At 52.0% G+C, this 24,483-nt stretch overlaps 2 protein-coding genes across 2 annotated transcripts; both read right to left on the reverse strand.

Moving 5' to 3' along the window:
* Positions 1-1,993: 1,993 nt before the first annotated feature.
* tmem243b (transmembrane protein 243, mitochondrial b) lies at positions 1,994-21,798 on the reverse strand. Its single transcript, XM_036972631.2, has 5 exons — positions 21,623-21,798; positions 17,123-17,323; positions 9,895-9,945; positions 8,364-8,468; positions 1,994-2,579 (listed from the first exon to the last, which is right to left on the reverse strand). The coding sequence occupies exons 2-5, from the start codon at positions 17,213-17,215 to the stop codon at positions 2,451-2,453; spliced, it is 378 nt and encodes a 125-aa protein (XP_036828526.1). The 5' UTR covers positions 17,216-17,323; positions 21,623-21,798; the 3' UTR covers positions 1,994-2,450.
* Positions 21,799-23,023: 1,225 nt separating this feature from the next.
* Positions 23,024-24,358, reverse strand: meig1 (meiosis/spermiogenesis associated 1). The gene is made up of 3 exons (XM_090201524.1): positions 24,219-24,358; positions 23,399-23,581; positions 23,024-23,293 (listed from the first exon to the last, which is right to left on the reverse strand). The coding sequence occupies exons 2-3, from the start codon at positions 23,549-23,551 to the stop codon at positions 23,165-23,167; spliced, it is 282 nt and encodes a 93-aa protein (XP_090057650.1). The 5' UTR covers positions 23,552-23,581; positions 24,219-24,358; the 3' UTR covers positions 23,024-23,164.
* Positions 24,359-24,483: the final 125 nt, after the last annotated feature.

Below are 24,483 nucleotides of genomic sequence, written 5' to 3' on the forward strand. Positions count from 1 at the left end.
TGGGCTGAGGGGTGGGATGGGCTGAGAGTGGCTGAGAGGTGGGATGGGCTGAGAGTGGCTGAGAGGTGGGATGGGCTGAGAGTGGCTGAGGGGTGGGATGGGCTGAGGGGTGGGATGGGCTGAGAGTGGCTGAGAGGTGGGATGGGCTGAGGGGTGGGATGGGCTGAGAGTGGCTGAGAGGTGGGATGGGCTGAGAGTGGCTGAGAGGTGGGATGGGTTGAGAGGTGGGATTAGAGGTGACGTTTGGTAATGTATTATGTTGTGTGATTGCTTTATATAAAAGTACGATGTACGCTAAAGGTGTAAAAACACCATATATTTGTCCTCTGAAGAGGGGGGTGGGTCAACTATGTGGCATATCAAATAGATGATTAAACAGCATGATCATTACACATGTGCACCTTGTGCTGGGGACAATAAAAGGCAACTCTAAAGTGTACAGTTGTCACAACTCAATGCCACAGAGGTCTCAAGTTGAGGGAGTGTACAATTGGCATGCTGACTGCAAAAATGTCCACCAAAGCTGTTGCCAGAAAATGTGATGTTAATTTCCTTACCATAAGTCATTGTAGAGAATTTGGCAGTACATCCAACCTGCCTCAGAACTGCAGGTGTCGTGTGGTTTGCTGATGTCAACGTTGTGAACAGAGTGCCCCATGGTGGCAGTGGGGTTATGGTATGGGCAGGCATAAGTTACGGACAACGAACACCATTGCATTTTATTGATGGCAATTTGAATGAACAGAGATACCATGGGGAGACCCTGAGGCCCATTGTTGTGCCATTCATCCACCATCATCACCTCATGTTTCAGCATGATAAAGCACGGCCCCATGCTGCAAGGATCTGAACACAATTACTGGAAGCGGAAAATGTCCCAGTTCTTCCATTCTCACAAGACACGTCACCCTTTGAGTATGTTTGGATGCTGTGGATCGACGTGTACGACGACGCGTTCCAGTTCCTGCCAATATCCAGGAACTTCACACAGTCATTGAAGAGGAGTGGGACCACATTCCACAATCAACAGCCTGATCAACTCTATGTGAAGGAGATGTGTCGCGCTGCTTGAGGCAAATGGTGGTCACACCAGATACTGACTGGTTCTCTGATCCACGCCCCTGCTTTTCTGTTTTGTTTTTGTAAGGTACCTGTGACCAACAGATGCATATCTGTATTCCCAGTCAAGTGAAATCCATAGATTAGGTCCTGATGAATTTATTTCCATTGACTGACTTTCTTAGAGTTCATATAACTGTAAATCTTTGAAATTGTTGCAAGTTACATGTAAGGAAGTTTCACAAGACCGTAGCGATAGCTTGGAACAGGAGTATTATTAGAATATGGCAAATTATTGCGGTTTTCACGGGCTACCAGAGGCATGAAACATCACTGGGAGGGCTACCTGAGGCATGAGACATCACTGGGAGGGCTACCTTAGGCATGAAACATCACTGAGAGGGCTACCAGAGGCATGAGACATCACTGGGAGGGCTACCTGAGGCATGAAACATCACTGGGAGGGCTACCAGAGGCATGAGACATCACTGGGAGGGCTACCTGAGGCATGAGACATCACTGGGAGGGCTACCAGAGGCCTGAAACATCACTGGGAGGGCTACCAGAGGCATGAAACATCACTGGGAGGGCTACCAGAGGCATGAAACATCACTGGGAGGGCTACCAGAGGCATGAGACATCACTGGGAGGGCTACCTGAGGCATGAAACATCACTGGGAGGGCTACCTGAGGCATCACTGGGAGGGCTACCAGAGGCCTGAAACATCACTGGGAGGGCTACTGACCTCCTCCGGAGGTAGTCAGGTGCACAGGCAGCACAAGTCTCATCTTTTAACCAATCAGAGCAGCTCTTTTGCCAATACCTGGGTAAAACATCAGAATTAGGCTGACTAAACGCAGCCAAAGTAAAATAAATCATCTGTCAAATAACTTGCACACAAGGAGGGATCAGGAAATCTGGTCACAATGCGTAGACAGTGGATAAGAAACATTTTAATACCATGTGGAGACACTTTTCTGAAAATGTGGGACAATCAGAATGTGGCCAAGAAGAAGACACAGGAGATGCCAGCTATCAACAAAGCTTATGACAGAGGTGCAGGACAACAACTCACAGGCCAGACAGGATATGATTATTTATTGCATAAAATACTAAATAAAAAAGCAACAAATGGTCTGAATAATCCTAAAGTGAAGCTGTGCAGAGCTGAGTGGTCAGATGATCTGTGGAATAGAAACAGTCACTTGACTACGATTGGTGGACAGTCACTTGTCTGGAAACTGTCTGTCCTCCTTGTGCCTGTGTGGAATGTGGGCCCCCCCACCGGAACTGGTTCTGGGCAGGTCCATCATCTTCCTGGTAGAACTGGTTCCACTAGTCCAGTCAGGGACGGTGTGTGGCAGTAAGGGTGAGTAAGGCATGTCCAGTCTCACGTCCCTCTGCCCACATCGTGGTAGTACAGGTTAGCACAGAGACACAGCAGCATGATGGAGGCCAGCATGTAGTAGATTAACTTCCTGAACTTCGGATCCAAGTCCCCCTGCCGGTACCAGACAATCTACAGGAGGAAGACGACAGTCAGCCTAACCCCTGCCGGTACCTAACCCCAAGTCCCCCTGCCGGTACGTAACCCCAAGTCCCCCTGCCGGTACCTAACCCCAAGTCCCCTGCCGGTACCTAACCCCAAGTCCCACTGCCGGTACCTAACCACAAGTCCCCCTGCCGGTACCTAACCCCAAGTCCCCCTGCCGGTACCTAACACCAAGTCGCCCTGCCGGTACCTAACCCCAAGTTGCCCTGCCGGTACCCAAACCTAACCCCAAGTCCCCCTGCCGGTACCCAACCCTAACCCAAAGTCCCCCTGCCGGTACCCAACCCTAACCCCAAGTCCCCCTGCTGGTACCCAACCCCAAGTCCCCCTGCCAGTACCCAACCCTAACCCACGTTCCCCTGCCGCTACCCCACCCCAAAGTCCCCCTGCCGGTACCTAACCCCAAGTCCCCCAGTCGGTACCCAAACCTAACCCCAAGTCCCCCTGCCGGTACCCAAACCTAACCCCAAGTCCCCCTGCCGGTACGTAACCCCAAGTCCCCCTGCCGGTACCTAACCCCAAGTCCCCTGCCGGTACCTAACCCCAAGTCCCCCTGCCGGTACCTAACCCCAAGTCCCCCTGCCGGTACCTAACCCCAAGTCCCCCTGCCGGTACCTAACACCAAGTCGCCCTGCCGGTACCTAACCCCAAGTCGCCCTGCCGGTACCCAAACCTAACCCCAAGTCCCCCTGCCGGTACCCAACCCCAAGTCCCCCTGCCGGTACCCAACCCCAAGTCCCCTGCCGGTACCTAACCCCAAGTCCCCCTGCCGGTACCTAACCCCAAGTCCCCCTGCCGGTACCTAACCCCAAGTCCCCCTGCCGGTACCTAACACCAAGTCGCCCTGCCGGTACCTAACCCCAAGTTGCCCTGCCGGTACCCAAACCTAACCCCAAGTCCCCCTGCCGGTACCCAACCCTAACCCAAAGTCCCCCTGCCGGTACCCAACCCTAACCCACGTTCCCCTGCCGCTACCCCACCCCAAAGTCCCCCTGCCGGTACCTAACCCCAAGTCCCCCTGTCGGTACCCAAACCTAACCCCAAGTCCCCCTGCCGGTACCCAAACCTAACCCCAAGTCCCCCTGCCGGTACGTAACCCCAAGTCCCCCTGCCGGTACCTAACCCCAAGTCCCCTGCCGGTACCTAACCCCAAGTCCCCCTGCCGGTACCTAACCCCAAGTCCCCCTGCCGGTACCTAACCCCAAGTCCCCCTGCCGGTACCTAACCCCAAGTCGCCCTGCCGGTACCCAAACCTAACCCCAAGTCCCCCTGCCGGTACCCAACCCCAAGTCCCCCTGCCAGTACCCAACCCGACCCCCTCCTGCCGGTACCCAACCCCACCCCAAGTCCACCTGCCGGTTCCCCAACCCCACCCCAAGTCCACCTGCCGGTTCCCCACCCCACCCCAAGTCCACCTGCCGGTACCCAACCCTAACCCACGTTCCCCTGCCGCTACCCCACCCCAAAGTCCCCCTGCCGGTACCTAACCCAAAGTCCCCCCTGTCGGTACCCAAACTTAACCCCAAGTCCCCCTGCCGGTACCAAACCTAACCCCAAGTCCCCCTGCCGGTACCCAAACCTAACCCCAAGTCCCCCTGCCGGTACCCAAACCTAACCCCAAGTCCCCCTGCCGGTACCCAAACCTAACCCCAAGTCCCTCTGCAGGTACCCAACCCCACCCCAAGTCCCCCTGCCGGTACCCAACCGCAAGTCCCCCTGCCAGTACCCCACGTCCCCCTGCCGGTACCCAACCCCACCCCCACGTCCCCCTGCCGGTTCCCAACCCCACATTCCCTGCCAGTACCCAAACCCACCCCACGTCCCCCTGCCGGTACCCAACCCCACCTTCCCCCGCCGGTACCTAACCCACACCTCCCCCCGTCGGTACCTAACCCACCTCCCCCTGCCGCTACCCAACCACACCCCCACGTCCCCCTGCCGGTACCCAACCCCACCCCCACGTCCCCCTGCCGGTACCCAACCCCACCCCCACGTCCCCCTGCCGGTACCCACCCCCACGTCCCCCTGCCGGTACCCAACCCACGTCCCCCTGCCGGTACCCACCCCCACGTCCCCCTGCCGGTACCCACCCCCACGTCCCCCCGCCGGTACCCACCCCCACCTCCCCCCGTCGGTACCCACCCCCACCTCCCCCCGTCGGTACCCACCCCCACGTCCCCCCGCCGGTACCCACCCCCACGTCCCCCCGCCGGTACCCACCCCCACGTCCCCCCGCCGGTACCCACCCCCACGTCCCCCCGCCGGTACCCACCCCCACGTCCCCCTGCCGGTACCCACCCCACGTCACCCTGCCGGTACCCACCCCCACCTCCCCCCGTAGGTACCTAACCGGTACACACCCCCACGTCCCCCTGCCGGTACCCACCCCACGTCACCCTGCCGGTACCCACCCCCACCTCCCCCCGTAGGTACCTAACCGGTACACACCCCCACGTCCCCCTGCCGGTACCCACCCCCACCTCCCCCCGTCGGTACCTAACCGGTACCCAACCCACGTCCCCCTGCCGGTACCTAACCGGTACCCACCCCCACGTCCCCCTGCCGGTACCCAACCCCACGTCCCCCTGCCGGTACCCAACCCACGTCACCCTGCCGGTACCCAACCCACGTCACCCTGCCGGTACCCAACCCCACGTCCCCCTGCCGGTACCCACCCCCACCCGTCGGTACCTCACCGGTACCCACCCCCACGTCCCCCTGCCGGTACCCAACCCACGTCACCCTGCCGGTACCCACCCCCACCTCCCCCCGCCGGTACCCACCCCCACCGGTACCCACCCCCACCTCCCCCCGTCGGTACCCACCCCCACCTCCCCCCGTCGGTACCCACCCCCACCTCGGTACTTAACCGTAACCCATGTCCCCCTGCCGGTACCCACCCCAACGTCCCCCTGCCGGTTCCCACCCCCACGTCCCCCTGCCGGTTCCCACCCCCACGTCCCCCTGCCGGTTCCCACCCCCACCTGCCGGTTCCCACCCCCACGTCCCCCTGCCGGTTCCCACCCCCACCTCCCCCTCCCCCTGCCGGTTCCCACCCCCACCTCCCCCTCCCCCTGCCGGTTCCCACCCCCACCTCCCCCCGCCGGTTCCCACCCCCACCTCCCCCCGCCGGTACCCACCCCCACCTCCCCCCGCCGGTACCCACCCCCACCTCCCCCCGCCGGTACCCACCCCCACCTCCCCCCGTAGGTACCTATCCGGTACACACCCCCACGTCGCCCTGCCGGTACCCACCCCCACGTCCCCCTGCCGGTACCCACCCCCACCTCCCCCCGTCGGTACCTAACCGGTACCCACCCCCACGACCCCCTGCCGGTACCCACCCCCACCTCCCCCCGTCGGTACCTAACCGGTACCCACCCCCACGACCCCCTGCCGGTACCCACCCCCACGTCCCCCTGCCGGTACCCACCCCCACGTCCCCCTGCCGGTACCCACCCCCACGTCCCCCTGCCGGTACCCAACCCCACGTCCCCCTGCCGGTACCCAACCCCACGTCCCCCTGCCGGTACCCAACCCACGTCCCCCTGCCGGTACCTAACCGGTACCCACCCCCACGTCCCCCTGCCGGTACCCACCCCCACGTCCCCCTGCCGGTACCCACCCCCACCTCCCCCCGTCGGTACCTAACCGGTACCCTCCCCCTGCCGGTACCCAACCCACGTCACCCTGCCGGTACCCACACCCACCCGTCGGTACCTAACCGGTACCCACCCCCACGTCCCCCTGCCGGTACCCAACCCACGTCACCCTGCCGGTACCCACCCCCACATCCCCCTGCCGGTACCCACCCCCACGTCCCCCCGCCGGTACCCCACCCCAAGTCCCACTGCCGGTACCCCACCCCAAGTCCCACTGCCGGTACCCCACCCCAAGTCCCACTGCCGGTACCCCACCCCAAGTCCCACTGCCGGTACCCAACCCCACCCCACGTCCCACTGCCGGTACCCAACCCCACCCCACGTCCCACTGCCGGTACCCACCCCACATCCCACTGCCGGTACCCACCCCACGTCCCCCTGCCGGTACCCACCCCACGTCCCCCTGCCGGTACCCAACCCCACCCCAAGTCCCACTGCCGGTACCCAACCCCACCCCAAGTCCCACTGCCGGTACCCAACCCCACCCCAAGTCCCACTGCCGGTACCCAACCCCACCCCAAGTCCCACTGCCGGTACCCAACCCCACCCCACGTCCCCCTGCCGGTACCCAACCCCACATTCCCCTACCGGTACCCCACCCCAAGTCCCACTGCCGGTACCCCACCCCAAGTCCCACTGCCGGTACCCCACCCCAAGTCCCACTGCCGGTACCCCACCCCAAGTCCCACTGCCGGTACCCCACCCCAAGTCCCACTGCCGGTACCCAACCCCACCCCACATCCAGTACCCAACCCCACCTCCCCCCAACCCCACCTCCCCCTGCAGGTACCCACCCCCACGTCCCCCTGCCGGTACCCAACCCCACCCCAAGTCCCACTGCCGGTACCCAACCCAAGTCCCACTGCCGGTACCCAACCCAAGTCCCACTGCCGGTACCCAACCCCAAGTCCCACGTCCCCCTGCCGGTACCCAACCCACGTCACCCTGCCGGTACCCACCCCCACGTCACCCTGCCGGTACCCACCCCCACGTCCCCCTGCCGGTTCCCAACCCCACATTCCCCTGCCAGTACCCCACCCCAAGTCCCACTGCCGGTACCCCACCCCAAGTCCCACTGCCGGTACCCAACCCCACCCCACGTCCCACTGCCGGTACCCAACCCCACCCCACGTCCCCCTGCCGGTACCCACCCCCACGTCCCCCTGCCGGTACCCACCCCCACGTCCCCCTGCCGGTTCCCAACCCCACCCCCACCTGCCGGTTCCCAACCCCACCCCCACCTGCCGGTTCCCAACCCCACATTCCCCTGCCAGTACCCCACCCCAAGTCCCCCTGCCGGTACCCAACCCAACCCCCCCTGCCGGTACCCAACCCAACCCCCCCTGCCGGTACCCAACCCCCCCTGCCGGTACCTAACCCACCTCCCCCCGTCGGTAACTAACCGTAACCCACGTCCCCCTGCCGGTACCCAACCCCACCTCCCGGTACCCAACCCCACCTCCCACTGCCGGTACCCCACCCCAAGTCCCACTGCCGGTACCCCACCCCAAGTCCCACTGCCGGTACCCAACCCCACCCCACGTCCCCCTGCCGGTACCCACCCCCACGTCCCCCTGCCGGTACCCACCCCCACGTCCCCCTGCCGGTTCCCAACCCCACGTCCCCCTGCCGGTTCCCAACCCCACCCCCACCTGCCGGTTCCCAACCCCACCCCCACCTGCCGGTTCCCAACCCCACATTCCCCTGCCAGTACCCCACCCCAAGTCCCCCTGCCGGTACCCAACCCAACCCCCCCTGCCGGTACCCAACCCAACCCCCCCTGCCGGTACCCAACCCCCCCTGCCGGTACCTAACCCACCTCCCCCCGTCGGTAACTAACCGTAACCCACGTCCCCCTGCCGGTACCCAACCCCACCTCCCCCTGCCGGTACCCAACCCCACCTCCCCCTGCCGGTACCCAACCCCACCTCCCCCTGCCGGTACCCAACCCACGTCCCCGTGCCGGTACCCAACCCACGTCCCCGTGCCGGTACCTAACCGTAACCCACGTCCCCCTGCCGGTACCAGAAGATCTACAGGAGGGAGATATTTATCCTCTTCAGACCCAAAGAAAGCAGTGTGTACTCACCAGCACCATGGCCGAGCCGCAGGTCAGCAGTATACAGAAAGCCAAGAAGACGTTGAGTGGCCAGGGAGGCAACGAGGGGAACAGGAATGAACTGATCACTGTTACCTAGGGAACACAATCACCACCTAACTGATCAAATTGAAACAACAAGACAAAAGGCCCCTCAAATCAGTGGGTGATTTCCTCACCCCTCATTGGAGGACCTGAAATATTTCAAGTATGTATTCACTCCACCCTTCAGAAGGCCACAGATCACCCTTCAGAAGGCCACAGATCACCCTTCAGAAGGCCACAGATCACCCTTCAGAAGGCCACAGATCACCCTTCAGACATCCACAGATCACCCTTCAGACATCCACAGATCACCCTTCAGACAGCCACAGATCACCCTTCAGACAGCCACAGATCACCCTTCAGACAGCCACAGATCACCCTTCAGAAGGCCACAGATCACCCTTCAGAAGGCCACAGATCACCCTTCAGAAGGCCACAGATCACCCTTCAGAAGGCCACAGATCACCCTTCAGACAGCCACAAATCACCCTTCAGAAGGCCACAGATCACCCTTCAGAAGGCCACAGATCACCCTTCAGAAGGCCACAGATCACCCTTCAGAAGGCCACAGATCAACCCATCTTTCCCAGTATATCATCATTCTACCATTTCCTCTCCCAATTCCTTTTTTTTATTAGGCAAGTTAAGAACAAATCCTTTTTTTTTTTTAAAAAAGCCTTTTTTCTTCCTAATTTCCTGATATCTAATTGGTAGTTACAGTCTTGTCTCATCGCTGCAACTCCCGTACGGACTCGGGAGAGGCGAAGGTCGAGAGCCATGCGTCCTCCGAAAGACAACCCAACCAAGCCGCACTGCTTCTTGACACAATGCACATCCAAACACCATACACCTGACGACCTGGTCAGGGTGCACTGCACCCGGCCCGCCACAGGAGTCGCTAGTGCGCGATGAGACAAGGATATCCCTCCGGGCCAACGCTGGGCCAATTGTGCATCGCCCCGTGGACCTCCCGGTCATGGCCGGCTGCGACAGAGCCTGAGCTCGAACCCAGAATCTCTGGTGGCACAGCGAGCACTGCACCACCCGGGAGGAACCAAGAACACAATGACAACCTAGGAGCAGTGGGTTAACTGCCTTGTTCAGGGGCAGAACAACAGATGTTTACCTTGTCAGCTCAGGGACTCAATCCAGCAACCTTTCGGTAACTAGCACAACGCTCTAACCACTAGGCTAGTGTAGTCATTCATGTTTAACAGTATTACTGTACAGTGTGAGTCCAACTTGTGTGACTTGTTAAGCACATTTTTACTCCTGAACTTATTTAGGCCATAACAAAGTGGTTGAAAACGTACAAAACATTCCAGCTTCTCATTTTTTATTAAAATTTGTAAAAAATGTCTAAAAACACAATACCATTATGGGGTATTGTGTGTAGGTCAGTGACACAAAACTTTGAATGTAATCCATTTTAAATTCAGGCTGTAACAACATGTGGAGACAGTCCAGGGGTACTTACTACAACGAGCAGGGATGTCAGTCCTCCAACCACCAGGTTGATGGCTCTGTCCTGCAAGGGAAAGAGGACATTACATGAGACAAGCCAATAACACACTGTGGCGGTCATGACATTTTGTCAGCCAGTTAGTCATGCAACAGACTGCTGGTCTCACGTTAATTGACCGTTAATTAACATAAACATGTTTAGCATCTCCAGGCCTCCACACATACAAGCCGCTGATTGGAACATCTACATTTTGAAAAGTCTAATAAATATATTTTAATAAACACCGTCACAATAAATCCATTATTGATTTTAGACAGGTTAAAAGAAACATGATGAAGAAAATGTATTTCAGAAGGACAGAATATGAGCTGGTCTACTATATGTTAAAGGGCTATGCTCTGTCATAGGCTGTAGGCTTGTTCATTGGGCTGACAAGATATGCTTAGAAGTCCTGCGTCATTGTTTTACATTTGATTTTATAGTAGGAAGAATATAATTTAGCTGAATAACATAGAAAATGATATTTTTCCCATTCCGGAGCAGAGCCACATATAAAGTGGCTATGTTGAGTGTAAAAGTGTTCACTTGAAACAGATCCTATGCCCTAGATTGAGTTATATGAAACAGATCCTATGCCCTAGATTGAGTTATATGAAACAGATCCTATGCCCTAGATTGAGTTATTTGAAACAGATCCTATGCCCTAGATTGAGTTATATGAAACAGATCCTATGCCCTAGATTGAGTTATATGAAACAGATCCTATGCCCTAGATTGAGTTATATGAAACAGATCCTATGCCCTAGATTGAGTTATATGAAACAGATCCTATGCCCTAGATTGAGTTATATGAAACAGATCCTATGCCCTAGATTGAGTTATATGAAACAGATCCTATGCCCTAGATTGAATTATTTGAAACAGATCCTATGCCCTATTTTTTTTTCTACCTTTATTTAACCAGGTAGGCCAGTTGAGAACAAGTTCTCATTTACAACTGCAACCTGGCCAAGATAAAGCAAAGCAGTGCGACAAACACAGAGTTACACATGGAATAAACGTACAGTCCATAACACAATAGGAAAAACATTTATATACAGTGTTTGCAAATGAGGTAAGATTAGGGAGTTAAGGCAATAAATAGGCTGTAGTGGCGAAGTAATTACAATATAGCAATTAAACACTGGAGTGATAGATGTATAGAACATGAATGTGCAAGTAGAGATACTGGGGTGCAAAGGAGTAAAAAAATAAATTAATACAGTATGGGGATGAGGTAGTTGGATGGGCTATTTACAGATGGGCTGTGTACAGGTGCAGTGATCTGTGAGCTGCTCTGACAGCCGATGCTTAAAAGCTAGTGAGGGAGATATGAGTCTCCAGCTTCAGTGATTTTTTTTGCAATTCGTTCCAGTCATTGGCAGCAAAGAACTGGAAGAAAAGGCAGCCAAAGGAGGAATAGGCTTTGGGGGTTACCAGTGAAATATACCTGCTGGAGCGTGTGCTACTACCGGTGGGTGCTGCTATGGTGACCAGTGAGCTGAGATAAGGCGGGGCTTTACCTAGCAGAGACTTATAGATTACCTGCAGCCAGTGGTTTTGGCGAGGAATATGAAGCGAGGGCCAGCCAACGAGAGCATGCAGGTCGCAGTGGTGGGTAGTATATTGGGCTTTGGTGACAAAACGGATGGCACTGTGATAGACTACTCAGCAAATTGGATGTAGAGTGGTGGAGGCTATTTTATCGCCGAAGTCAAAGATCGGTAGGATCAGTTTTACGAGGGTGTGTTTGGCAGCATGAATGAAGGATGCTTTATTGCGAAATAGGAGGCCGATTCTAGATTTGATTTTGTATTGGAGATGCTTAATGTGAGTCTGGAAGGAGAGTTTACAGTCTAACCAGACACCTAGGTATTTATAGTTGTCCACATATTCTAAGTCAGAACCGTCCAGAGTAGTGTTGCTGGACGGGCGGGCAGGTGCGGGCAGCGATCGGTTGAAGACATTGCATTTAGTTTTACTTGCATTTAAGAGCAGTTGGAGACCACGGAAGGAGAGTTGTCTGGTATTGAAGCTCGTCTGGAGGTTAGTTAACGGTGTCCAAAGAAGGGCCAGAAGGACACAAAATGGTGTCACTAGCAGCAAGAGCGACACAAAATGGTGTCATCTGCGTAGAGGTGGATCAGATAATCACCAGCAGCAAGAGCGACATCATTGATGTATACAGAGAAAAGAGTCGGCCCGAGGATTGAACCCTGTGGCACCCCCATAGAGACTGCCAGAGGTCCAGACAACAGGTCCTCTGATTTGACACACTGAACTCCGTCTGAGAAGTAGTTGGTGAACCAGGCGAAGCAGTCATTTGAGAAACCAAGGCTGTTAAGTCTGCCGATAAGAATGTGGTGATTGATGGAGTCGAAAACCTTGGCCAGGTCTATGAAGACGGCTGCACAGTATTGTCTTTTGTCGATGGCTGTTATGATATCGTTTAGGACCTTGAGCATGGCTGAGGTGCACCCATGACCAGCTCGGAAACCAGATTGCATAGCAGAAAAGGTATGGTGGGATTTGAAATGGTCGGTGATCTGTTTGTTAACTTGCCTTTCGAACACCTTAGAAAGGCAGGGTAGGATAGATATAGGTCTGTAACAGTTTGGGTCTAGAGTGTCTCCCCCTTTGAAGAGGGGGATGACCGCGGCAGCTTTCCAATCTTTGGGGATCTCAGACGATACGAAAGAGAGGTTGAACAGGCTAGTAATAGGGGTTGCAATAAATGCAATGGATCATTTCAAAAAGAGAGGGTCCAGATTGTCTAGCCCAGCAGATTTGTAGGGGTCCAGATTGTCTAGCCCAGCAGATTTGTAGGGGTCCAGATTGTCTAGCCCAGCAGATTTGTAGGGGTCCAGATTGTCTAGCCCAGCAGATTTGTAGGGGTCCAGATTGTCTAGCCCAGCTGATTTGTAGGGGTCCAGATTGTCTAGCCCAGCAGATTTGTAGGGGTCCAGATTGTCTAGCCCAGCAGATTTGTAGGGGTCCAGATTGTCTAGCCCAGCAGATTTGTAGGGGTCCAGATTGTCTAGCCCGGCTGATTTGTAGGGGTCCAGATTGTCTAGCCCAGCAGATTTGTAGGGGTCCAGATTGTCTAGACCAGCAGATTTGGAGGGGTCCAGATTGTCTAGCCCAGCAGATTTGTAGGGGTCCAGATTTTGAAACTCTTTCAGAACATCAGCTATCTGGATTTGGGTGAAGGAGAAATGTAGGTTTTGGCAAGTTGCTGTGGGGGGTGCAGGTCTCTTAGGGTAGGGGTAGCCAGGTGGAAAGCATGGCCAGCTGTCGAAAAATGCTTATTGAAATTCTCAATTATAGTGGATTTATCAGTGGTGACAGTGTTTCCTAGCCTCAATGCAATGGGCAGCTGGGAGGAGGTGCTCTTATTCTCCATGGACTTTACAGTGTCCCAGAACTTTTTGGAGTTTGTGCTATAGGATGCAAATTTCTGTTTGAAAAGGCTAGCCTTTGCTTCCCTAGCTGCCTGTGTATATCGGTTCCTAACTTCCCTGAAAAGTTGCATATCGTGGGGGCTATTCGATGCTAATGCAGAACGCCACAGGATGTTTTTGTGCTGGTCAAGGGCAGTCAGGTCTGGAGTGAACCAAGGACTATATCTGTTCCTGGTTCATTTTTTAAAAAATGTTTAAGATGGTGAGGAAAGCACTTTTAAAGAATAACCAAGCATCTTCTACTGTCGGAATGAGGTCAATATCCTTCCAGGATACCTGGGCCAGGTCGATTAGAAAGGCCTGCTCACTGAAGTGTTTTAGGGAGCGTTTGACAGTGATGAGGGGTGGTCGTTTGACCGCAGACCCATTACAGACGCAGGCAATGAGGCAGTGATCGCTGAGATCCTGGTTGAAGACAGCAGAGTTGTATTTAGAGGGCAGGTTGGTCAGGATGATATCTATGAGGGTGCCCGTGTTTACAGATTTGGGGTTGTACCTGGTAGGTTCATTGACAATTTGTGTGAGATTGAGGGCATCAAGCTCAGATTGTAGGATGGCCGGGGTGTTAAACATGTCCCAGATTAGGTCACCTAACAGTACAAGCTCTGAAGATAGCTCGGGGGGGCAATCAATTCACATATGGTGTCCAGGGCACAGCTGGGGGCAGAAGGTGGTCTATAACAAGCAGCAACGGTGAGAGACTTGTTTCTGGTAAGGTGGATTTTTAGAAGTAGAAGCTCAAATTGTTTGGGAACAGACCTGGATAGTATGATAGAACACTGCAGGCTGTCTCTGCAGTAGATTGCAACTCCGCCCCTTTAGCAGTTCTATCTTGTCGGAAAATGTTATAGTTAGGGATGGAAATTTCAAGATTTTTGGTGGCCTTCCTAAACCAGGATTCAGACACGACTAGGACATCCTGGTTGGCAGAGTGTGCTAAAGCAGTGAGTAAGACAAACTTAGGGAGGATGCTTCTGATGTTAACATGCATGAAACCAAGGCTTTTATGGTTACAGAAGTCAGCAAATGATAGCGCCTGGGGAATGGGAGTGGAGCTAGACACTGCAGAGCCTGGATTAACCTCCACATCACCAGAGGAACAAAGGAGGAGTAGGATAAGGGTACGGCTAAAGGCTAAAATAACTGATCGTCTAGTACGTTCAGAACAGAGTAAAGGGAGCAGATTTCTGGACATGGTAGAATAGATTCAAGGCATAATGTACAGCCAAGGGTATGGTAGGATGTGAATACAGTGGAGGTCAACCTAGGCATTGAGTGACGATGAGAGGTTTTGTCTCTAGAGACATTTAGACCAGGTGAGGTCACTGCATGTGTGGGAGGTGAAACAAAAGGGCTAGCTAAGGCATATTGAGTTATTTGGAACAGGTCCTATACCCTAGGTTCAGAGTTATTTGGCAACTGTAGTTTTGAATGATACAAACCTTAGAATGACCTAGAAAAACAACACATATAGGCTGCTTGATGTGACTAGGCTGTTGATAATTTGAGAACTTTGCAGAGAAAGCTTGCCCTCTGTTCCTTGCCTAAGGCTACACATGCGGTTCTCTCATCAACTGACCATATTGTCACCCATCTGACTATTCGCAATTTAATCTGGTCTTTACTAATACAGTGCATTTGGAAAGTATTCAGACCCCTCAACTTTTTCCACATTGTTAGGTTACAGCCTTATTCTACAATTGATTCAATAGTTTTTTCCCCTCAATCCACACACAATACCCTATGACGACAAAGCATAAAACAGGTTTAGATATACATTTGCTACAATAACAAAATTGGAAATATAACATTTACATTAGTATTCAGACCCTTTACTCAGTACTTTGTTGAAGCACCTTTGGCAGCAATTACAGCCTCGAGTCTTCTTGGGTCTGACGCTACAAGCTTGGCACACCTGTATTTAGGGAGTTTCTCCCATTCTTCTCTGCAGATCCTCTCAATCTCTGTCAGGTTGGATGGGGAGCGTTGCTGCACAGCTATTTTCTGGTCTCTCCAGAGATGTTCAAATCGGGTTGGGCCACTCATGGACATTGAGACTTGTCCAGAAGTTGCACCTTCGCCCCAGTCTGAGGACCTGAGCAGGTTTTCCTCAAGGTACTTTCCTCCATTCATCTTTCCCTCAATCCTGACATCCCCACAGCATGATGCTGCCACCACCATGCTTCGCAGTAGGTATGGTGACAGGTTTCCTCCAGACGTGATGCTTGGCATTCAGGCCAAAGAGTTCAATCTTGGTTTCATCAAACCAGTGAATCTTGTTTCTCATGGTCTGAGTCTTTAGGTGCCTTTTACCAACTCCAAGCGGGCTGTCATGTGCCTTTTACTGAGGAGTGGCTTCCGTCTGACCAACCTACCATAAAGGCCTGATTGGTGGAGTTCTGCAGAGAAGGTTGTCCATCTTGAAGGTTCTCCCATGTCCACAGAGGAACTCTAGGTGATCTGTCAGTGACCATCGGGTTCTTGGTCACCTCCTTGACCGAGGCTCTTCTCCCTCGATTGCTCAGTTTGGCCAGGCGGCCAGCTCTAGGAAGAGTCTTTGTGGTTCCAAACTTCTTCCATTTAAGGATGATGGAGGCCACTGTGTTCTTGGAGCCTTCAGTGCTGCAGAAATGTTTGGGTACCCTTCCCCAGATCTGTGTCTCGACACAATCCTCTCTCTACGGACAATTCCTTCAACCTCATGGCTTGGGTTTTGCTCTGACATGCACTGTCAACTGTGGGACCGTTCTCTCCCAGACTCATGGATAGACATGTTGGAGTATAGGCTCGACCAGTTATGTACCAAAGACATCTTAAATCAGTTTTTTAAAATGTTTTTCTGCCATGTGCAATATGCGATATGTATTGTATAACAGCACAATCATTATTTTAATTCATTTTGGGGGGGGCTCATATACAGGCCTATGAATGAGCTGTCAGATGGTCTATGGGTGTTCTGAATTAATCATCACCTTAGAAAGCACTGTCCATTTCATTGTGTTGGGCTTTGGAACAGCATCCACAACGACCATGTTATACACTGGTTCAACCTGCTGTTGAACTTCTTTCTTCAAATTGATCATCACAGTGAGGTGAATTGTAAAAGCATGATACTGTTGTGATGATAAGTGTTTGATTGTCATTGATGTCAGAGTGGTTAGAGGGACATGGAGCCATTAGGACCTGATGGTTAGAGGGACATGGAGCCATTAGGACCTGATGGTTAGAGGGACATGGAGCCATTAGGACCCGATGGTTAGAGGGACATGGAGCCATTAGGACCCGATGGTTAGAGGGACACGGAGCCATTAGGACCTGATGGTTAGAGGGACACGGAGCCATTAGGACCTGATGGTTAGAGGGACACGGAGCCATTAGGACCCGATGGTTAGAGGGACACGGAGCCATTAGTACCTGATGGTTAGAGGGACATGGAGCCATTAGGACCTGATGGTTAGAGGGACATGGAGCCATTAGGACCTGATGGTTAGAGGGACATGGAGCCATTAGCACCCGATGGTTAGAGGGACATGGAGCCATTAGGACCTGATGGTTAGAGGGACATGGAGCCATTAGGACCCGATGGTTAGAGGGACATGGAGCCATTAGGTCCTGATGGTTGTTAGTGAGTTAGGTACTACCAACGCATGTCCAGAGTGCAGAAGAGGAGACTCAAGACTGTGTGTGTGGCGGTAATATGGTCACCGCAACAGCCGTACACACACACACAGCAGGCGTACCCGAGCAGAGGTTTCTCCAAACAGCAGTCTGTTGTCAAGGCCGCTGGTGCCATATGTTCTGGTGGTGAAATCATTGGTAGTGAAGTCATCCATGGCTCAGCAGCTCCACCCCATGGACACACAGAGGAACTGCATGCTAGTGGCTCCACAGGGGCAGGCCTTACCGGACAGGAAGCAGGGCCAGCCAACCAGATGCCTGACCTGAAGGGTGGGAGGAATAGGAGAGGGAAGTTAATAGCCTGTCCCTCACCCCATAAAGGGACTGGCTAAAACACCCCCTCCCCTACTTCCCTTTCTGATTCCCCCTATTCCTTTACCTCCTTCCTCCTCTCTCTCCTTGATCCCCTCTCATCTCTGCCCCCAGCCCAATCCCAAATCCCCCCTAGACGTTGTGTCATGTTTCTTCTCTATCCCAGCTCCACCCTAGCTCCAGTACAACTCTACCCTAGCTCCAGCCCAGCTCTACCCTAGCTCTATCCTAGCTCTACCCCAGCCCAGCTCTACCCTAGCTCTAGCCCAGCTCTACCCCAGCCCAGCTCTAGCCCAGCTCAGCCCTACCCTAGCTCTAGCCCAGCTCTACTCTAGCTCTACCCTAGCTCTAGCCCAGCCCTACCCTAGCTCTATCCCTACCCTAGCTCTAGCCCAGCCCTACCCCAGCTCTACCCCTAGCCCAGCAGTATGTTACTGCACGGTGCAGAAGACCATTCTAGGCCAGCTCTACCCTAAGCCCTAGCCCAGCTCTACCCTAGCTCTAGCCCAGCCCTACCCTAGCTCTAGCCTAAGCCCTAGCCCAGCTCTTCCCTAGCTCCAGTCCAGCTCTACCCTAGCTCCAGCCCAGCTCTACCCTAGCTCTATCCTAGCTCTACCCCAGCCCAGCTCTACCCCAGCTCTACCCTAGCTCTAGCCCAGCTCTACCCCAGCCCAGCTCTAGCCCAGCTCTACTCTAGCTCTACCCTAGCTCTAGCCTAGCCCAGCCCTACCCTAGCTCTATCCCTACCCAGCTCTACCCCTAGCCCAGCAGTATGTTACTGCACGGTGCAGAAGACCATTCTATGCCAGCTCTACCCTAAGCCCTAGCACAGCTCTACCCTAGCTCTAGCCCAGACCTACCCTAGCTTTAGCCTAAGCCCTAGCCCAGCTCTTCCCTAGCCCTATCCCAGCCCAGCTCTAGCCCAGCAGTATGTTACTGCACGGTGCAGAAGACAATTCTAGGCCAGAGAGCAGAGACTGTTTCCTGTTGCAACAACATTCTGGGTGAAAAGGCAGAATTCCTTAAGCAGCTTTGTGCTCCAAACCCACAAGAAACAAGAGGTCCGTTATGACATGGGAACTAGCTGCTACTCTCTAGCCTCCAGCTCCATCCCAGCCTGGGCTACATAACACATCATAACCCTAAGAGCTGCTGCATGGGATCATGTGAACAGCTACACTGAAAACAACAGCAATCCCCCAACCAGAGTCTAAATGGCCTTGCTAGTTACAAACATTTTTATATATATATATACACACCTTTATTTAACTAGGCAAGTCAGTTAAATATTTTATTTGACAATGACGGCCTACCGGGGAACAGTGGGTTAACTGCCTTGTTCAGGGGCAGAATGACAGATACCTGCCTCCCCAACCTGCCGGGCTACCTGTCGCCCCAACATGCCGGGCTACCTGCCTCCCCAACCTGCCGGGCTACCTGCCGCCCCAACCTGCCGGGCTACCTGCCGCCCCAACCTGCCGGGCTACCTGCCGCCCCAACCTGCCGGGCTACCTGCCGCCCCAACCTGCCGGGCTACCTGCCGCCCCAACCTGCCGGGCTACCTGCCGCCCCAACCTGCCGGGCTACCTGCCGCCCCAACCTGCCGGGCTACCTGCCGCCCCAACCTGCCGGGCTACCTGCCGCCCCAACCTGCCGGGCTACCTGCCGCCCCAACCTGCCGGGCTACCTGCCGCCCCAACCTGCCGGGCTACCTGCCGCCCCAACCTGCCGGGCTACTTGCCGCCCCAACCTGCCGGGCTACCTGTCGCCCCAACCTGCCGGGCTACCTGTCGCCCCAACCTGCCGGGCTACCTGCCGCCCCAACCTGCCCCAACCATGTTAATACGAGTGTAGCGAAATGCTTGTGCTTCTAGTTCTGACAATGCAGTAGTAACTAGAGGTCGACCGATTAATCGTAATGGCCGATTAATCAGTTTTCATAACAATCGGAAATCTGTATTTTTGGGCGCCGATTTGCAGATCATTATTTTTTTTAAAATATCATTATTTAACTAGGCAAGTCAGTTAAGAACACATTCTTATTTTCACCGACGGCCTAGGAACGGTGGGTTAACTGCCTCGTTCAGGGGCAGAACGACAGATTTTCCCCTTGTCAGCTCGGGGGATCCAATCTTGCAACCTTACATTTAACTAGTCCAACACAATAACGACCTGCCTCTCTCTCGTTGCACTCCACAAGGAGCCTGCCTGTTATGCGGATGCAGTAAGCCAAGGTAAGTTGCTAGCTAGCATTAAACTTCTTATAAAAAACAATCATAATCACTAGTTAACTACACATGGTTGATATTACTAGATATTATCTAGCGTGTCCTGCATTGCATATAATCTGACTGAGCATACAAGCATACAAGTATCTAAGCATCTGACTGAGCGGTGGTAGGCAGAAGCAGGCGCGTAAACATTCATTCAAACAGCACTTTCGTGTGTTTTGCCAGCAGCTCTTCGTTGTACGGGAAACCAACTTCGATGGTGGCTGTTGTCGTTGTGTTGCTGGTTCGAGCCCAGGGAGGAGCGAGGAGAGGGACGGAAGCTATACTGTTACACTGGCAATACTAAAGTGCCTACAAGACATCCAATAGTCAAAGGTTAATGAAATTCAAATGGTATAGAGGGAAATAGTCCTACAATTCCTATAATAACTACAACCTAAAACTTCTTACCTGGGGATATTGAAGACTCATGTTAAAAGGAACCAACAGCTTTCGTATGTTCTGAGTGTAACGGATGTGAAACTGCTAGCTAGTCAGCGGTGGTGCGCGCTAAATAGCGTTTCAATCGGTGACGTCGCTTGCTCTGAGACCTGGAAGTAGTGGTTCCGGGCCGCGGCTTTTGTGGAGCGATGGGTAACGATGCTTCGTGGGTGACTGTTGATGTGTGCAGAGGGTCCCTGGTTCGCACCCGGGTAGGGGCGAGGGGACGGTCTAAAGTTATACTGTTACATGAGCAAGGAACTTAAACGTTAGCTTTCTTACATAGCACATATTGCACTTTTACTTCTCCAACACTTTGTTTTTGCATTATTTAAACCAAATTGAACATGTTTCATTATTTACTTGAGGCTAAATTGATTTTATTGATGTATTATATTAAGTTAAAATACGTGTTCATTCAGTATTGGGAAACCAACCGGGCTAAGACATACGGGAAACCAACCGGGCTAGGACATACGGGAAACCATACGGGAAACCAACCGGGCTAGGACATACGGGAAACCAACCGACTAGGACATACGGGAAACCAACCGGGCTAGGACATACGGGAAACCAACCGGGCTAGGACATACGGGAAACCAACCGGCTAGGACATACGGGAAACCAACCGGGCTAGGACATACGGGAAACCAACCAGGCTAGGACATACGGGAAACCAACCGGGCTAGGACATACGGGAAACCATACGGGAAACCAACCGGGCTAGGACATACGGGAAACCAACCGGGCTAGGACATACGGGAAACCAACCGGCTAGGACATACGGGAAACCAACCGGCTAGGACATACGGGAAACCAACCGGGCTAGGACATACGGGAAACCAACCGGGCTAGGACATACGGGAAACCAACCGGGCTAGGACATACGGGAAACCAACCGGGCTAGGACATACGGGAAACCAACCGGACTAGGACATACGGGAAACCAACCGGGCTAGGACATACAGGAAACCAACCGGGCTAGGACATACAGGAAACCAACCGGGCTAGGACATACGGGAAACCAACCGGGCTAGGACATACAGGAAACCATACGGGAAACCAACCGGGCTAGGACATACGGGAAACCAACCGGGCTAGGACATACGGGAAACCAACCGGGCTAGGACATACGGGAAACCAACCGACTAGGACATACAGGAAACCAACCGACTAGGTCATACAGGAAACCAACCGGGCTAGGACATACGGGAAACCAACCGGGCTAGCTAAATCACTTGTAAATAGTCGGCTAACAGCTGGTAGTCGTTAGGCTTGCTAGCTAGTTTAGCTGTGTTGGGCGCTGACCTCGCAGATCTTAATTTAACATTAATTTTAAACACTCATCAAAGCTCACAAAACATATCTACGAGTTTAATAGAAGACGGCTAGCTAGTAAGCCTGCTGGTTATCTAACGGCAGATTGTTACTGATAGCATGTCCGCTAACAATAACACTACTAAGACGGCTCCAATCAGCTGCTCAAAACACCTATTTCAAAGATTGAAGCAAACGTCTACTTTGTTTCAATGTACTTACGTGTCAGAGCATAATAAGAGGTTGTGTTTCAGATGAATATGTGTCAACTACTTGTCACTTATCCAGTGTCTCCAAAACTTCCAGGAGCAAAATGATTCTGATCGGCTCAACCAGAAATTACAGCCGGGCAGCTTAAAGGGAACGTGACAGTACTCTTAAAGGCAAAATATCTTATTACGGCGGTACACATTTCGGCAAGAGTTGACATGATTCAATACAATGTACTAACCTATTTCACATGCATTAATGGGTCTGTTTTAATTGATTTGATGAGTGTAGATTAATGCAAACCTTTTTAGGGACACCATTCTGCAGAAATGTTTATGGAAATCCCAGTGGTGGAAAAAGTACCCAATTTGTCATACTTGAGTAAAAGTCACCCAGTAAAATACTACTTGAGTAAAAGTCAAAAAGTATTTGGTTTTAAATATACTTAAGTATCAAAAGTACATTTCATTGCTAAAATATACTTAAATATCAAAAGTAAAAGTATAAATTGTTGTTTTGAAAATGTATGGATAGCCAGAGGCACACTCCAACACTCAGACATTATTTACAAAACATACATGTGTTTAGTGAGTCCGCCAGAACATACCCAGTAGGGATGACCACGCATTCTCTTGATAAGTGTGTAAATTTCACAATTTTCCTGTTCTGCTAAGCATTCAAAATGTAAAGAGTGCTTTGGGTTGTCAGGGAAAATGTATGGAATAAAAAGTGCAATATTGTCTTTATGGATGTAGTGAACTAAAAGTTGTAAAAAATATGAATAGTAAAGTACAGATACCCAGAAAAACTACTTAAGTAGAACTTTCCAGTAATTTTACTGAAATACTTTACACCAGTGGAAAATCCAGTCGTTATCTTCATATCATATGAATGATCATTGTAGACTTGTAAGTATATTCGTCAGGACCAATACTTAACCTAATTAGTTGTAGTGTTTTACCCACCTGCTAACTGTCATACCAGTTCAGCTCTCAGTCCACTCTAACTGAGCCCCATATCCCCCACAGGAGTACCCAGGAGGATGCAACTTTACACAACATTCATATAGAAATGTATGTTAATAGAATAACCATGAATGTCATGCAGCAGAACATGTGCTCAGCAGCTCTATGTTGTATTTGGGAGTACTGGTATATGTGAATCATAGTTAGTGTACTGGTATGTGAATATCCCTGTTAGGGGGTCAGACTTTAGGTATTTTATTTTGTTGACGGAAATCCCAGTCCTCATACTAACATCACAATATCACATGATGAGGGTGTGATAGCCCCAGTCTATAATCCCCTCTCACACAGTTCAATAGTTCATCTGGATCCACAACAAAACACTCATCAAAAGGACTCTTATAACACACACATACCTCCCATCACAGGTTCACACACATCAGACAGCTTCAGCCTCACACCCTTTATTCAGTGAACTGGTCTACATTCCACAGCTGGGATGGTGCTGCCTTCCTTCCTACAGACGTCTTCTTCAAAAACATGTCAAAAGATATTGGAAATGGAAAAGAGATTGCTGGACACTCCTGACTTAATATGCATAGACCTTCACTTTATGGACTTCCCGGTCTTCACATTCTCTTTTTCTGTTGTAGTAATAGAATGTGTTGTCTCGACGCTGAAGCTTCTTCACAAACCCAGTCTCAGGCCACCTGTCGATCTAAGACAAAGAAGCAATGCCACAGTGACACATTCATCTTGTAGTGAACCAACTGTCAGTGGCAATGCTTTTAGCCAGTGATAAGGATTCATTTAAGTTGTTTACCAAGTTAACTTGCTTTACTTGTTTGTATTCCAGTTCATCTCTGTAGCCTGCCTGTTGGAATCTGTATAAGTTCTCCACCTCGTCAGTCCATTGTTTGGCTCTGCTCATGGACTTTGGCGTTGCGTTGCCATCTAAGTAGGCTGCACAAGACATTATGCTGCAGAGAGGATGTCCACAGGCGACCTACAGGAGCAAATAGTGGGCTCAGTTAGACAAGTTCAAGTATCTCTATATACTGACATGACAGTCATGGACACTGAAATACATAAAGGAAAACTAAATAAACAATAAAACACAATTTTAAAAGAATGGCAATTACATAGTAGGTTATATGGGGAAGGGCATCCTGAATATGAATTAGGTGGCAGAAGTAGGGTAAGGCTGATTTTCTATTTCTCCCCGTCCTCCTGTCCTGGGGGATAGAGAGCAGATGGGTGCAGCAGGTGGTTCTGCCTACCACTTGTCAGATAGCCAGTCTCGGTACAGGAAAAAGTAGAGGGGAGAGCAGGCAGAACTGTTCTCTTAATTCTTACACACTAACCATCTTATTGCCGAAAAAATTGTATCTATACATTTCTTAAAGCTGATTTCAGTTTTAATATTCGTGCCCGAAACCAATCGAATTGAATTTGCACAGTAACGTTGCCAAACGTACAGAAGCTAACTAGCTAACGCCAATATTTGAATTAAACTTGCTAGCACTAGCTTCAGGCTATGATATAATATAGAAGTCACAGTTAGAAAATAGACTGAATCTGGCTAGCTAGCTATACATTTGTTTCTCAATTTGATTAAGTAGCTGATACCACATGTTACTTACAGCTGAACGGGGCAAAACTCACAGATCCAAGAGATGACGAGGAGGCTTGTCTTTAGTTGCCTAGCAACCCAATATTCCTTCCTCCCTTCCCTCCTTCCTTCCTTCTTCTTCTTCTTTAACAATGTGTTGTTATGGTAATTGTCTACTGGTAGCACAGATATATGCTAGCAACCCAACCTTCCTCCTTCTTCTTCTTCTTCTTCTTTAACAATGTGTTGTTATGGTAATTGTCTACTGGTAGCACAGATATATGCTAGCAACCCAA

The sequence above is a fragment of the Oncorhynchus mykiss genome, chromosome 15 (genome assembly GCF_057628025.1).
Source record: "Oncorhynchus mykiss isolate SJ-2025 chromosome 15, ASM5762802v1, whole genome shotgun sequence".
Classification (NCBI taxonomy): Eukaryota; Metazoa; Chordata; class Actinopteri; order Salmoniformes; family Salmonidae; genus Oncorhynchus; species Oncorhynchus mykiss.